Source organism: Peromyscus californicus, unplaced genomic scaffold (genome assembly GCF_007827085.1).
Source record: "Peromyscus californicus insignis strain IS unplaced genomic scaffold, ASM782708v3 Scaffold_9__1_contigs__length_137607984, whole genome shotgun sequence".
Lineage (NCBI taxonomy): Eukaryota > Metazoa > Chordata > Mammalia > Rodentia > Cricetidae > Peromyscus > Peromyscus californicus.
The window spans coordinates 122,458,201-122,471,324 of NW_026294617.1; the positions used below are offsets into that span (position 1 = coordinate 122,458,201).

General features: G+C 41.9%; 1 protein-coding gene across 4 annotated transcripts in view; it reads left to right on the top strand.

Moving 5' to 3' along the window:
• Odf2l (outer dense fiber of sperm tails 2 like) overlaps positions 1 to 1,922 on the top strand; it is a 37,953-nt gene extending 36,031 nt beyond the window's left edge. For all 4 annotated transcript variants that reach the window (XM_052731168.1, XM_052731165.1, XM_052731167.1 and 1 more), the window contains one exon: positions 1,455 to 1,922. In XM_052731168.1, coding sequence (XP_052587128.1) covers positions 1,455 to 1,583 — 129 coding nt within the window. In that variant the 3' untranslated portion in view covers positions 1,584 to 1,922. The remainder of the gene's footprint in view (positions 1 to 1,454) is intronic.
• The last annotated feature ends 11,202 nt before the right edge of the window (positions 1,923 to 13,124 follow it).

The following is a 13,124-nucleotide window of genomic DNA, read 5'->3' on the forward strand; positions in this document are numbered from 1 at the left end:
CACTGTTTAGGCTTATTGCCTTCAGATGTTTAATGAAAATTTAATCAGAACAAAACATTCACCATTTTTTAATTTAATTCAGCTGTTTGCTGAGTTTCTAAACTTAAAAACAAACAAATAAACAAATTCCCAATATTGTAAAATATGTATGATATTCTTTGTGCAATTGAAGCCCCTGAAAAAAATAAACTGAGAGGAAATGGATTTCTCTGTGCTGTGTTTAGGACTTTGCTAAATAGGTTAGGATCTAATGTTAAACCCCATAGTTGTTGCTCTAGTAGACAATCTAGAATTCTGAACCTAAGTTTGAAATAGCTAGAAATGGGTTAATGTGTCCTACTCAGAGAGCCTGAGCCTGGCCATAGTTGGCTGTCTCCAGTGTCTTCCGCCATACACCGCCTACTCTGCGGGCCTTCCCATGGTTTGGGTCCAAGTACTTTGGTTAGGAGGTGGGGTGGATGCACAGTTTGAAGGGTGACCTTAGAGCTCCACAACCATGGCAGCCCTACTGAAGCCACAGTGTCTTTCCAATTTTCCTTATTGTCCCAAAGTTCAGTCGCATTTACATTCTGCCCTGCAGTGTGTGATTTATGGCTACTGTCCTCCAGATTGATGCGCCATAAAGAGCAGCTCCATTCATTCTGTGACCTGTGCAGTCCAGGTCACACACTCTTTGCCACACACTCTCTGCTTCTTCTGCTGGGCACTGCTCAGGTTCAGTTGCTGGGTGTGGGAACACCTGCTCTGAGAACACGAACGGTCTCTCAGTGTTCTTGGGGTGTCTAGGTTTTAGCTGGAAACCTGTCTTACCTAAATGCTTACTGCATTTGCAGTAGGCAGCCCACCTAGAAACCTGTACACAACCAAAGTTCAAAAATTATGTGAGTTTAAAACTTCTTCCTCAAAGGACATGAATTAAGGTTTTGAAAGAGTTTAGGAGAAAATGTTCACCTTATCAAAGCTAGAATTTTGTTGGTTTTTAAAACAGCTTACAGCAGATTGTTGAACTGTAGACACTTTGAGTCTGGTTAATTTTGGTGCTTGCTATTTTTATTTATTTGCAAAGTTATTTATAATAAAATTTATAAAATAAAAAAATTGAAAACAGTGAAGGCCTTATGGGAAAAAAACATAATTTTTTAGCAGAAAAATGACAAAAAGGAATATGAAAAGATATCATGTTAAACATAATAGGAACTAGTAATGACTGCTCTAAATAAAACCTTCACATTAAATCTGTAATAATGTAGGGCCAAATAAATGTATTACAATAAACTATCAAAATAGAATGATCAGCCATATATGCTTTAATCACTAAGGATTTTGTTTTAAGGAAGATGCTATTTAAAAGTTCTTTGGGAAGAACTGACTTATTTGGTTATCGCATATGTATTTACAGCTCTTCGTCTTGCATATGAATGCCATCCTGATTATCTGTTTCTCTCTTCATTTAGAAAGCCCAGCATCAGGATATATGTTTGAAGGAAATACAGCACAATCTTGAGAAGTCGGAGAATCAGAATGAGAGCATTAAGAATTACTTGCAGTTTCTTCAGATTTCCTATGTAACGATGTTTAGATAATTGTTGAATTTATTGACCAATGATTGTTGCCAGTGTTAGAGTTTGTATCTCAAGATATTTGAGACATAATTTATTATCTGACTGAAACTTTAAGAGATGATAATTCTTAGTCTTCATTTGTGGTAGATATTTTGCATTGAACTCTGGTTTCATTCTTTTTTAAAAAATATTAATTTTTAAAATATTTTTCTCTATGCAAAAATCAGAATTATTCTTATGAACCATTGAAGTAAATTTGTAATGAATTTAGGCCAGTTATGAGCCAAATACATGGTTTTAAATAATGTATTTACTTGTTTTATATTGTGATGCCATATAAATAAAATATTCAGAAATGTATTTTAATAATGATATAACATTCATTCTAAAGATAGCAAATGTCTCATTGTACTTAATATTGCTTTAAGTATGTGTTGAGTTTCCATCATCACTTCTCTGAGATTTTAAACATAAACTATTAAGTCATGAGTTTTTAGTGCCAGCTGATGGTAACAGGAAAAACATGGTGTCAGCCCTTGTTTCTTTTCATGGGCATTCGGGCTGTCCTCGGAAGCCAGAGCTCCTTCATTTTATGTTAGGGATTGTCTGGCATTCCTACTACAGATACCCCAAAGCCTCAGATAACCTAATGCTTTGGTGTTGACTAACGGACCACAGGAGAACAGCTTCCTCTGTCCTTTCCATGCCCAGATCACATTGGACGGTTGAAATTACCCATTCTTAACACTAAGAGGCTTTGGGATAAGCCTTTTATTTTATTTTTGAGATTATAATTATAACACTTCTCACTTCCTTTTCTTCTTTCTCTCCAAAACCTCTCTGCTCTCCTTCAAATTTGTGACCTCTTTTCTTCACAAATTGTTATTGCATCTCTCTCTCTGTCTCTCTCTGTCTTTGTCTCTGTCTCTCTCTGTCTCTCTCTCTGTCTCTCTCTCTCTCTCTCTCTCTCTCTCTCTCTCTCTCTCTCTCTCTCTCTCTCTCTCTCTCTCTCTGTGTGTGTGTGTGTGTGTGTGTGTGTTCCTAAATATAAGCTGTTCAGTGTGTATAACATTGCTTATATGGATGTTTTCAGGTCTGACATGTGACACTGGACAAGCAGTTGGCATGCTTTGCCCTGGGGAGGAATGCCTTTCCTGCTCCCAGCTTTCCTCAGCGGCCTGCAGTTCTTTGTGTAGGGTTGAAGCCACATGGCCTTTTCCCTGTCCGCTTTGTTGTGACCGTTGGCGTCATCTTTGTTCAGCTCGTGTTTGGGCAGCCATGTTGGTGAGACCTCCTGGGTATAGCCTCTGATATTACCAGGAGACAATCTCACGGCAAACAGCTTGATCCCCTGGCATGTAGAGTCTTCTGCCCCTCTTCTACAATGTTCCCTGAGCCCAAGATGCTTTAGTGTTTTGTAGAGGTGTCCAGAAACTTACCTAACTATGCAGTGCTAGTAAAGGCATGGAGAATCTCTAAGTACTAGTTTACTAAACCAATCTAATTCCTAACAACCATCTATAGACAGTTGTTCTTATACCCACAGGTAAGTGTAGTATTCACTCCTCATCAAGGAAACTTCTCTTCGCAACAGATGGAAGTTACAACAGAAAATCACAACCAGTCAGAATGCAGAGTTGTGGAGCCCAGTCCCAGTGGGATAAGGTCTTTATTGTTACTAGCATGAAGTTAAACTTAGATCGAGAATTTCACCCACCATGTGCCACAGTGGAGTACTTGGAAAGGGTGGATATGGGTGCCAGGGACCAAGTGACTATATCTCCTCCTGGAGAGTAACTGAGAGTGTTGTTCAAAGGAGCACTTACTCTTCAGAGATCACACAGACTGGCATAGTGGCTCAGGCCTCATTAATATCCTAACTACTTTGGAGGCTGAACCAGGAGGATTGAAAGGTCAAGAGCTGTACTATAGAGTGAGTTGGAGGCCAACTTTGTAAGACCCTATCTCAAAGAATGAAAAAAAGGGAAGGTCGGACATATCGCTCAGGAGTAGATCTCTTGCCTAACGTGTAAGTTCTGGGTTCAATCCCCAGTCCCACAAATAATAACATAAAATAATAATAAATAGTGTTAGTAGTAGAGTCATTCATAGAGGCCAACAAGGTCTCTGTGTAGCTCAGGCTGGTTTCGAGCTTGGGGCTTCCTGCCTTTGCCTCCCAATTCCTGGAGTCACAATCATTTTCCACCTCTTTCGGCTTCTGTTTTGCTTAAAGTAACACAATATAGAGTGTCAGAAACTGTTTGCTTTTCTTCTCTCACAATTGTCCTCTTACTTGATTTAGTCCATCTGAGTTCTTTGTTGGTTCTCCTAGGGCCTTAGGAAGTGCCCCCAAGGGCTCCTGAGCACTCCCTGCCAGCCTCTCTGATAGCCAAAACCAGACATGCATGCTGTTCTTGGCGTCTCGGGTCCTACATAGCGCTTTGCTATATACTAGGAACTGGAGATGGATATGGAAACTTGAGATTGCCGCTCAAGTTAATCTTAGATTAGAACAAAGCAGAAGCAGGAAGGAATTAACTGCCATGGCTGCAGTGTGAAACTAAAGCTGGCATTGGAGCTCAGGTCTGTGGCTCGAGAATTCGAGTTCTGCATGCAGAACCGTCTTCCTGTTGGAGCCACAGCAGAGCAGGGGGGTGGCTCTTAGCTATTAAGGACTTGTTACAGTCCAACCAGTTCTAAATGTGGTCCATGAGTGACTCTCATTTTTCAGGAAACTGACAGTTTCAAAGTCAAGAACTCACCCTCTTCATACCGCTGACGGTCGGGAGGCGTACCTCTCCACATACAGTCTCCACTCCGGCTGTCCTACCTTTGAGCACTTTTAAAAAAATAAAAGCAGTGACTTCTAACAAGGCTACACATATTTATAAGTGGTTTCTGTTTGTGTCCTCAACTATGCATCTTCATCAGAGTAACTTACGTTTATAGCTTTTAAGTGTTTGTATCTGCAATGTTTTAGCAAGAGTGTGAAAGGAAGAACATTGTCTCACAGCACCCCTGTAGTTGGTACTTTGTGACGAGGATCTAGATATCATCTAACAATGAGAATTTCAGTGTCTGTGTGCTTCGCATTTCCCCGTGAAGTACCAAGTTCCAGTACCGCGAGAACCCAGAGTCAGTGCCCAGTATTCCTGGGCGGTTTTTGTCTCCTAGCTTCCCACCACGCCAGCAAACTGTCTCCCTGCTGTTGTAGCAGATTTGGGGGATTCTCATCCATGTTCAGGGCCCTGCGATTTTATTAAGTTACACAGATTCTCTTCGGCTGCTCCGTTATTATCACTTCTTCCTGGGTTCCTCTCTTCCCTTTGCTTCTCTGGATCTGATTTCTGTGTGACTTGGCCTTTTATCAATACAGAATCTGTCACTAGGCCTCTGTAAGGTTCCATCTGATCTTTTGACCACTAGTAAAGTTTTAGAAGACAGTAATTCCCCTTTTCAATTGGAATGTTGGATTTTTAATCTAAAACTTATGTGTTTCTTAGTTCCTAAAAGTATTCTTTTGTGTTATATAATTCCATTATATTTTCATTTCATTAGGGTCCTTTTCTGTCTCTTCCATTGGTTCTACTTCAGTAGGCTTCTCTTATTTTGGTCTGCTGGCTTTCCTGCCATCCAGGCCTCACAAGTGAGTTTCAAGTTTCCTTGCCTGCTTAAGGCTGTGGTTTCCTCAACACCTGCCAACAGCCTGTTGTGCACATCTGCTGAGCAGCGGTGGACCGAGTGGTGAAAGGTGTGGAGGCCTCGGTTCTCATGGAACTCCGAGCCACGCTGCCATCTGCCGGGTTTCAGTGAGGAACCCTTCTGCCCGCTGACTCTTTTGGTTATAAGCAGCCATTCTTTCTCAACTACAAAGACTGGAAACGATTCACTAGAGAGGCCCCTTCAAGTTTTTCTGGGGCCAACAAGTCTGGTAAGGCACACAACAAAGGGAAGCTTCGTTCTCTTTGGAGGTGAGCTGAAAGCAGGATCAGTCATGGGAGGAGTGTGCAGCACCTTGAAGGCTCTGATCTATCTGCTCATCTGTGATTTAGTCATTGTTTTAAGTTTTTAAAAAATCCCCCAATTTTGTATTCATTGTAAACACAAAATATTTTTGCTTGCATATAAGTTGACAGATGTTTGGAGATGCAGGGATGTGGACAAGCCTGCGTGCCTTGGTAGACTGAGGAAACCACGCAACTTCCTGTTTTGCTTATTCTGATGCAATTTTACAACTCTTATGCTAATTTTTTACAAAGATAAATGAAAATCTTGGAGACTTGTTAGGTGGAAGGGAGTGGGAGGGTGGGATTGGTGAGAAATCGTGGTCTAAGAATGAAGTGCTGGGATATGATTTTCAGAGCGGTAGGAATTCTAGACAAGAGGAAAATTGAAGAGGAGGCTCCCTGAGGTTAAGATGGCCACCGCTAGAGAGAGTGTAGAATGGTGGTGAAGCCTTAGTGTAAAGCTGGCACGGTGTGCCAAGAGTTGGAGTAGAGTCCAAGTGCCCATGTTGACAGTAAGCAGAAGCAGATGGCTGATAAAGAATGCAGTTGTGAACGTTTGTCTGAGTTTCTGTCCTCAGCATGGTCCCCAAGGGCTGCATGGTCTGGTGCTACCCAACACTCTCCTCCTCACACAGTAGGAACAGCTTGAGAGCCAAGCATCGTCCTTCCTCCCTGCTCTCATCCCAGAATGCATCTCCCCCACTCTTGCCTTGCTGAAGTCCTGCTCCTCTCAGGTGCTCTCCTATTTTTTTCTTTCATGATTGACAGTTGCTGGTTTTGTGGCCATTTGTTCCCACACTTCTCTTTAGCTGTTGATGTAGGAGTCTTCACTGTTCTGGCAGTCTCTACAGCCTGGTGGACAGCATGAAGCAAATGCAGATCTACTGGATGGATGAATAGGCAAATGGATGGCAATACCACCGTTCTGAGCTTCAAAGTAAAAAGGGTTTGCCTAAGAAACTGGGGAAACTGCAATGTGAAGAATGATCAGCTTTTCCCCCCAAGGAGGTGGCCAGTTCTTTCATGGCTTCTCCTCTGACCTCCCTCCAGGAATGGAGTCAGAAGTCAGAGTCAGGAGCGGACTTAAGAGAAGGTCAGACTGGGAAGTAAGAATTTGAATGGGAAAGTAGCAACAGACAGACCCCCAGTGGCGGCAGGGTTCCAGCTGACATTGTGCTCTTGGTGGACACCTTGGCAGGTGAGTCCCTTGGAGAGAAACTGCAGAGGGCTGTTCACCATCGAGCGTAGCAGGAGTGCAACTCTCCTGTGTGACAAGTCCCCAAGACTGATGGAGTCTCCTGGCTGCTGCTGAAACAGCAGGTTTCAGGGTCTGTCTCCAGGGCCTCTCTGGTCTCAGCCGTCTTCCTTCTCCTGGAGCATCCGAGAGGCCCGCTGAGACCTGGACTCCAGCCAGAAGCCAGAATTGTCGAAGAGTGGTTCTGGGCCCTGTCCTGCCTTGCCCCAAGCTGGAGTTACCTGAGAGGAGGGAAACCTAATTGAGAAAATGCCTCCTTAAGGTCCAGCTATAGGGCATTTTCTTAATTAGTGATTGATAAGGAAAGGCCCACTCTGTTGTGGGTGGTGCCACCCCTGGGCTGGTGGTCCTGGTTTTATAAGAAAGCAGGCTGGGCACGCTATGAGGAGCAAGCCAGTCAGCAGCACCCCTCTGTGGCCTCTGCATCAGGTCCTGGCTCCAGGTTCCACCCCTGTTTGAGTTCCGGTCCTGACTTCCCTCAGTGATGGACTGTTACCTGGAAGTGTAAGCTGAAGTAAACCCTTTCCTTCATGAGTTGTTTGGTCGTGGTGTCTCATTGCAGCAATAGTAACCCTAAGCAGACAGGCCCTGTTGTATAGAGCTTAGTGGGTTGTGATTGGCTGTTGTATGTCTGTATACAAATGAAGTGTAAATGGAACCAACCAGGAAAGCGCTGTCTAACCCGAGAGGAGGAAAAAAAGCCCAGCAAACCCTGAGAGTGTTCTCAGCTGGGGCCACTACCCTCCCGCCCCCCACCCCACCCACGATGTCATAGCACAAGTGGGGAAAGTGGCAGGTGCTTGGCTCTCAAAAAAAATTACTTAATATTTTGGGCTTATTTACTATAACTAGTTGTGACTCTTAGAATTTTGCTTAAAACTTCAAAATTTAAGATCTATTTTCAGTAATAATTGAAGTATTTTTCTCACTTTTATTTATACTTTGGCATTATTTGGGAAGGGGTTAACAATTAGAGAAATATTGTTATTACTAGATGAAATTGCTATTGATAATTACTTTTAAAAACATAGAGATTAAATCTGTGGTTTCCTATCATATTGCTTAGTGATAAGAATGTACCATTGGGCAGCTTCATTTTTGTTGTTGCCCAAATTAGGTAGACTTACTCAAACTAAGGCAACTATGTCATTAGTAGGTAAAATAGCCTTAGGAGGCTACAATCACATATGTGGTCTCCCACTGACCAAATTCATTGTATAACTATTTAACTAGAAATGTTGTAACTGTATACTGGAGACCACTTTTTTAAAATAACTTTTTAATTATAGAAAGATTATTATCTTTCTATAATTAAATGTAAAAATCACTTTTAAAAAAGGAACATAAGAGAAAGGGCATCTAAACCCAAATCAGTAAGCAAATGCAAATGATCTTTAGGGAAAAAAAATGTTTTGTTATAATAGTGACAAATGACTTTCTTCTTTGGTGCTGGGAAACCCAGCACCTCTGGTATGTGAAACACTCAATACTGAATTGTAGCCCCAATCCAACAAAATTTCTTAGATATCAACTTAGTGTAACCCCATCTAACACTTCTTATTTATCTACTTTAAAATTGGTTCTGTTTCTATGGGCAAGTATAGTTAATTACCATAAGGGCTCAGAAGTTTGCATTTCTAGGCTATCAGTATAACAGCCTTATTATTTTGAATCTGCCTTATCTGCAGAATTTAATTTAGCCTTCTGAAATCATTCACGTGACAAGTGAAGCACCCCAAGAAATAAGAATTTTAATTTCAAATGAGCTAACCCATATTAAAACACCAAAGTTAATACTTGGTAGTATAGAAGATACTTAAAAACACATCCTTTCTTTCTCCTGCCTGACCCAAAGAGCATTCTATATACATTTTCACTAGTTCCCTTAACATTAATTGTAATTATTTTTAAGTTCATGTTTGATAATGTACTGTCTGAGTCATCTCTGGGCTTGGTTCTGTGGCTGTATTTTTTTCTCTTTGTTTTTACATTCACACACACACATAATACTTTTAAATATTGTTTTATTTTGTATGTGAGTATCAGAGAGCAACTTGATCATGGAACTACAGGAATTAATATTTTCCCTACTCCATTTTGGCCTTCTGTCTAATTTTACCTTGCTATTTTCCCATTTCTCCCCTTGTAGATGAGAACAACTATTTTGTGTTATTGTATGTTGCAAGTATGTATTAGTCTTTATTATAGCTGTAAGTTGTTTTGAGTCTCAGAGAAGACTTTAAACCTGGACTCTTCTATTTTTTTTTTTTTGAGACAAGATCCCTTGCAACAATAGGCTAGCCTCAAACTTGCTATTTTTGTTAGTTGGTTTCCTTTTTATTTCTTTGCCTGCTTTTTCAGTTTGACAATCATTACCTTTTGATTAAAATAATTAGCCCATTTATGTTTAATATAATTTAAATATAGTTCAGTTTCTATCTATTATCTTACTAGTTGTTTGTATTCTTCTTCTGTTTGCTCTATCCATTTTTGTTCCCTTTCCTCCTGTTGGATTCCTCTTGTCAAATGTTTTAAATTTCACTTTTCCTTTTGTTTTTAAAAGGGCACAAGAGCTCCAGATGTTATTTTTCATTTTTAAAACAGGGCATACTTTCAGCAGGACAAGTCTCCCTTTTGTGGGGAGAGGCACTGATAATCTTAACCCAATGGTTGGACTGAATTGTGTGTTACATTTTGTATGTTGAAAGCCTGACTCCCAATGTCTTAGGATGTAACTATATTGAGATAGTTCATTTAAAAAGTAACTAAGTTAAAATGAAGCAATTGGGAACATTGAAGTACAACCTAATTCAATCTGTCTGTAGAAGACATAGATTGTAGCTAGAGTTTTCCTGGTCCTGCCTGATCCATGGTAAGGACAAATCTCTCTCACCCACCAGTCCTGCAGCCTCTAAGACCCAACGAGTAAATACACAGAGACTTATATTTCTTATAAACTGTATGGCCGTGGCAAGCTTCTTGCTAACTGTTCTTATATCTTAAATCAACCCATTTCTATTCATCTATAAGTTGCCACGTGACTCGTGGCTTACCGGTATCTTAACATCTGCTTCTCATTGTGGTGGCTGACAGTGTCTCCTGACTCAGCCTTCCTGTTCCCAGAATTCTCTTCTCTGCTTGTCCCGCCTATACTTCCTGCCTGGCTACTGGCCAATCAGTGTTTTATTTATACAGAGGGATATCCACAGCACATAGATATCAGGGAACAAAGGAGGAGAAGTTGAGGAAGGACCAACCATGTGCATAGTCCCTAGAAGCCATGTGTTCTTTGGGATTTGGTCTGAGTGCCTGATGAGTTGTCTTCTCTTTAGTTTGACAGAGCACATGTAATTCTGCCCTGCTCTTTACAACTTTTTAGCCTAAGACTTTAGCCAGTTTCCCCAGACAGTCTTGATTTCAGCACACATCATATATGTTCAAGACCATGAGCTGTGTTTATCTTCAGTTTTTCCTGTATTCCACTCCATCCACCAAAGCCTCTGCCAGTTTCTCTGACATCCCTTGCCCTCCAGAAGTAGTCTTGTGCCAAGGACCATGCCTGGATGTTTGTAGTCGTGTCCAGAATTGGCAGCTCTACCCTCAAAAAGCAATTCCCTCCAAAGCTTCCAGCCCTTGCCTCCATTTGCTGGAGGGCTTCTACCCTCAGTAGGTCTTTGTCTTTCATCACTGTGTGAGTCTGCATGAAATTATGCTTCTCTTTACTGTGGTTTTCTGCTTGGCTCTTTAGCTCTTACCCTGTGTAGCTTCAGAACCTGACAAATATGTAGAAGTATAAACCAGCCATGCATCTGATTCCTCTGCCTCCAATTTTGTCACTCTAGCCATATGAGATCTCCAGCGCTTTTGCCAGGGTGCTGAGCACCAGCTGCGGCTCCATGCCTGGCCAAGCCGAAATTCTTAGCCTGTGACCTTTCTGGGAAAATGCAGCTGAGAATCCTTAGCTTACCTCTGAAAATGAGTTCCTTTAGTCATCCTTGCTTCCATGGCTCTCTATTGCCTTTTAAGGGGATTTGTGTACTATATTTGGGCTTTCTTGCTATCACGGGTGGCCACCTATCCAAGATTGCTTGTGAGTAAGACATGTTGGGAGGGTTTTCCATGTCAAAACTAGGAGGGCTTTAGGGAAATCAGGATTATTGGTGAACCTAAAGATCTGCAAGAAGTCTGGATGGCTGCAAAGCTCTTTATCCCTGCTCAGAACGAGAGGTATAATTATCATGGATTAACTACCCAACATTAGGAAAAACACTCCTGCTACCCCATACTTCTAAACAATGAGAAGAAAGGGCAGTTTCCAAAGAACACAGCTCTGATGAGAGGGCTTCAACAAAACTAGTGATTCTGTGCTGTATCCACACCTGTAAAATTGTCATGGTTGGTTATGCTGAAAAATAGGGGAAGAAAAGGTAATGTGGGAGTGTTGTTGGTTTAAATCCTATTTCCAGTTGCAGAAGTGGCCTATATGCCACAGGAAGGAGGGGTGACTCCTTTATTTTCTGTCTCATCAGTCTGAAGGGGAATAAGGAAATGGGAAAACTCATGGACGACATTGTGTGCCAAGTGCTGGACTTGATCCTGAACGCACGAAGACGGTTAAGGCCTCTTTCTGTGACTTAGGATAAAGTTTCTTAACCTTCTGAAAACCATGATGCAAGTTTTTAAAAATACACACACACACACACACACACACACACACACACACACACACACACATTTATCTCTTTATTTATTTATTTAATTTGTTTGTTTGTTTATTTTACATCCAGACTGCAGTTTCCCCTCCCTCCTCTCCTCCCAGTTTCTCCTGTACACCTGCCCTCTGCCGGGCCCTCCATCCACTCATCCTCCATTTCTATTCAGGAAAGGGCAGGTCTCCCATGAGTATCAAGAAAACATGGCGTATGAAGTTGCAGTTAGACTAAGCACCTCCCCTTGTATTAGGGCTGGGTAAGGCAGCCCAGTATGAGGAGTAGAGTCTCTAAAGCCAGCAAGACAGTCAGAGAAGGCCCCTGCTCCCATGAGCGTTCAGATTGGGGGAGCATAGGGGAAGAGTACTGAAAGAAACAACTGGAAAGGGGGTACATTTTAGGGTCAGGTAAAAACCTTGCACAAAGGAATCCCCCAGGAATCTACAAGGATGACCCCAGCTAAGACTCCTAGGAATAAGTGGATACATAGCCTGAACTGACCATCTCCTGTGACCAGATTGGCACCTAGCCTAATTGTCATCAGAGAGGCTTCATCCAGCAACTGACGGAAACAGAAGCAGACTCACAGCCAAACATTAGACACACACACACACACACACACACACACACACACACATATATATATGCTTTAAAAAGTCTACATGGTGAGGCCAGTCTGGGCTACAGAGTGAGTTCCAGGAAAGGCACAAAGCTACACAGAGAAACCCTGTCAAAAAAAAAAAAAAAAAAAAGTCCACATGGTTGTTTGTAGCTAGGCATTCTGGCCCAGTTCTCTTGTCAATATAGGTTGATATGATCCAGGCCATTCTATATTCTACCTGAGAGTAGTGTCTTTCATGTTTATAACCCGTTTGTATCCAAATCCATTGCTAGCCTTTCCTTTTATGTTCTAGGATTTCCTTAGTAAGGACCCCATGAACATCATCTCATGTCCCTAGGGGAAGCTGTGGTACCAATCCATAGCTTTGGTCCATAGAGGGCTTTGGACCTGAGATTATACATGTATATATGTTTTCTCTCCCTCCCTTCCTCCTTCCCTCCCTCCCTTCCTCCGTCCCTTCCCCCCTCCCTCTATTCCCCCCCACACACACACACAAGCCTGGTCCCTTCACGTCCCTTGTCAGTCTGGACTTGTATTCTATAGCACTTCTAGAACACCCACACTTAGTTGCATAGAAGTAGAATACAGTGTCTTGTCAGGCTGTTTCTACCTTAGCCTTGTCTTCTCTCTCTCCACACAATCTGTATTGAAAATAGATATTGAACCTGGACAAACGAGATCGTGCATTGGATAAATTGATTACCATGCAAGTTTGAAGACCTGAGTTCAGATCACTAGCACTCACAGAAAACCCAGCACTATAACCCCAGTCCTAGAGGCTAAAACAAGGCAGATCCCTGGGCCTTTCTGGCCACTGGTCTGGTAAATGGTGTCTCGTAAGTTAGGTGGAGAGTGATAGAGGATGACACACAATGTATAACTCTGACCTCCACATGTGCATGCACAAGTGAGTGCATGCATATACACACATGTAGACACACACATACATACCATACACACACACACACA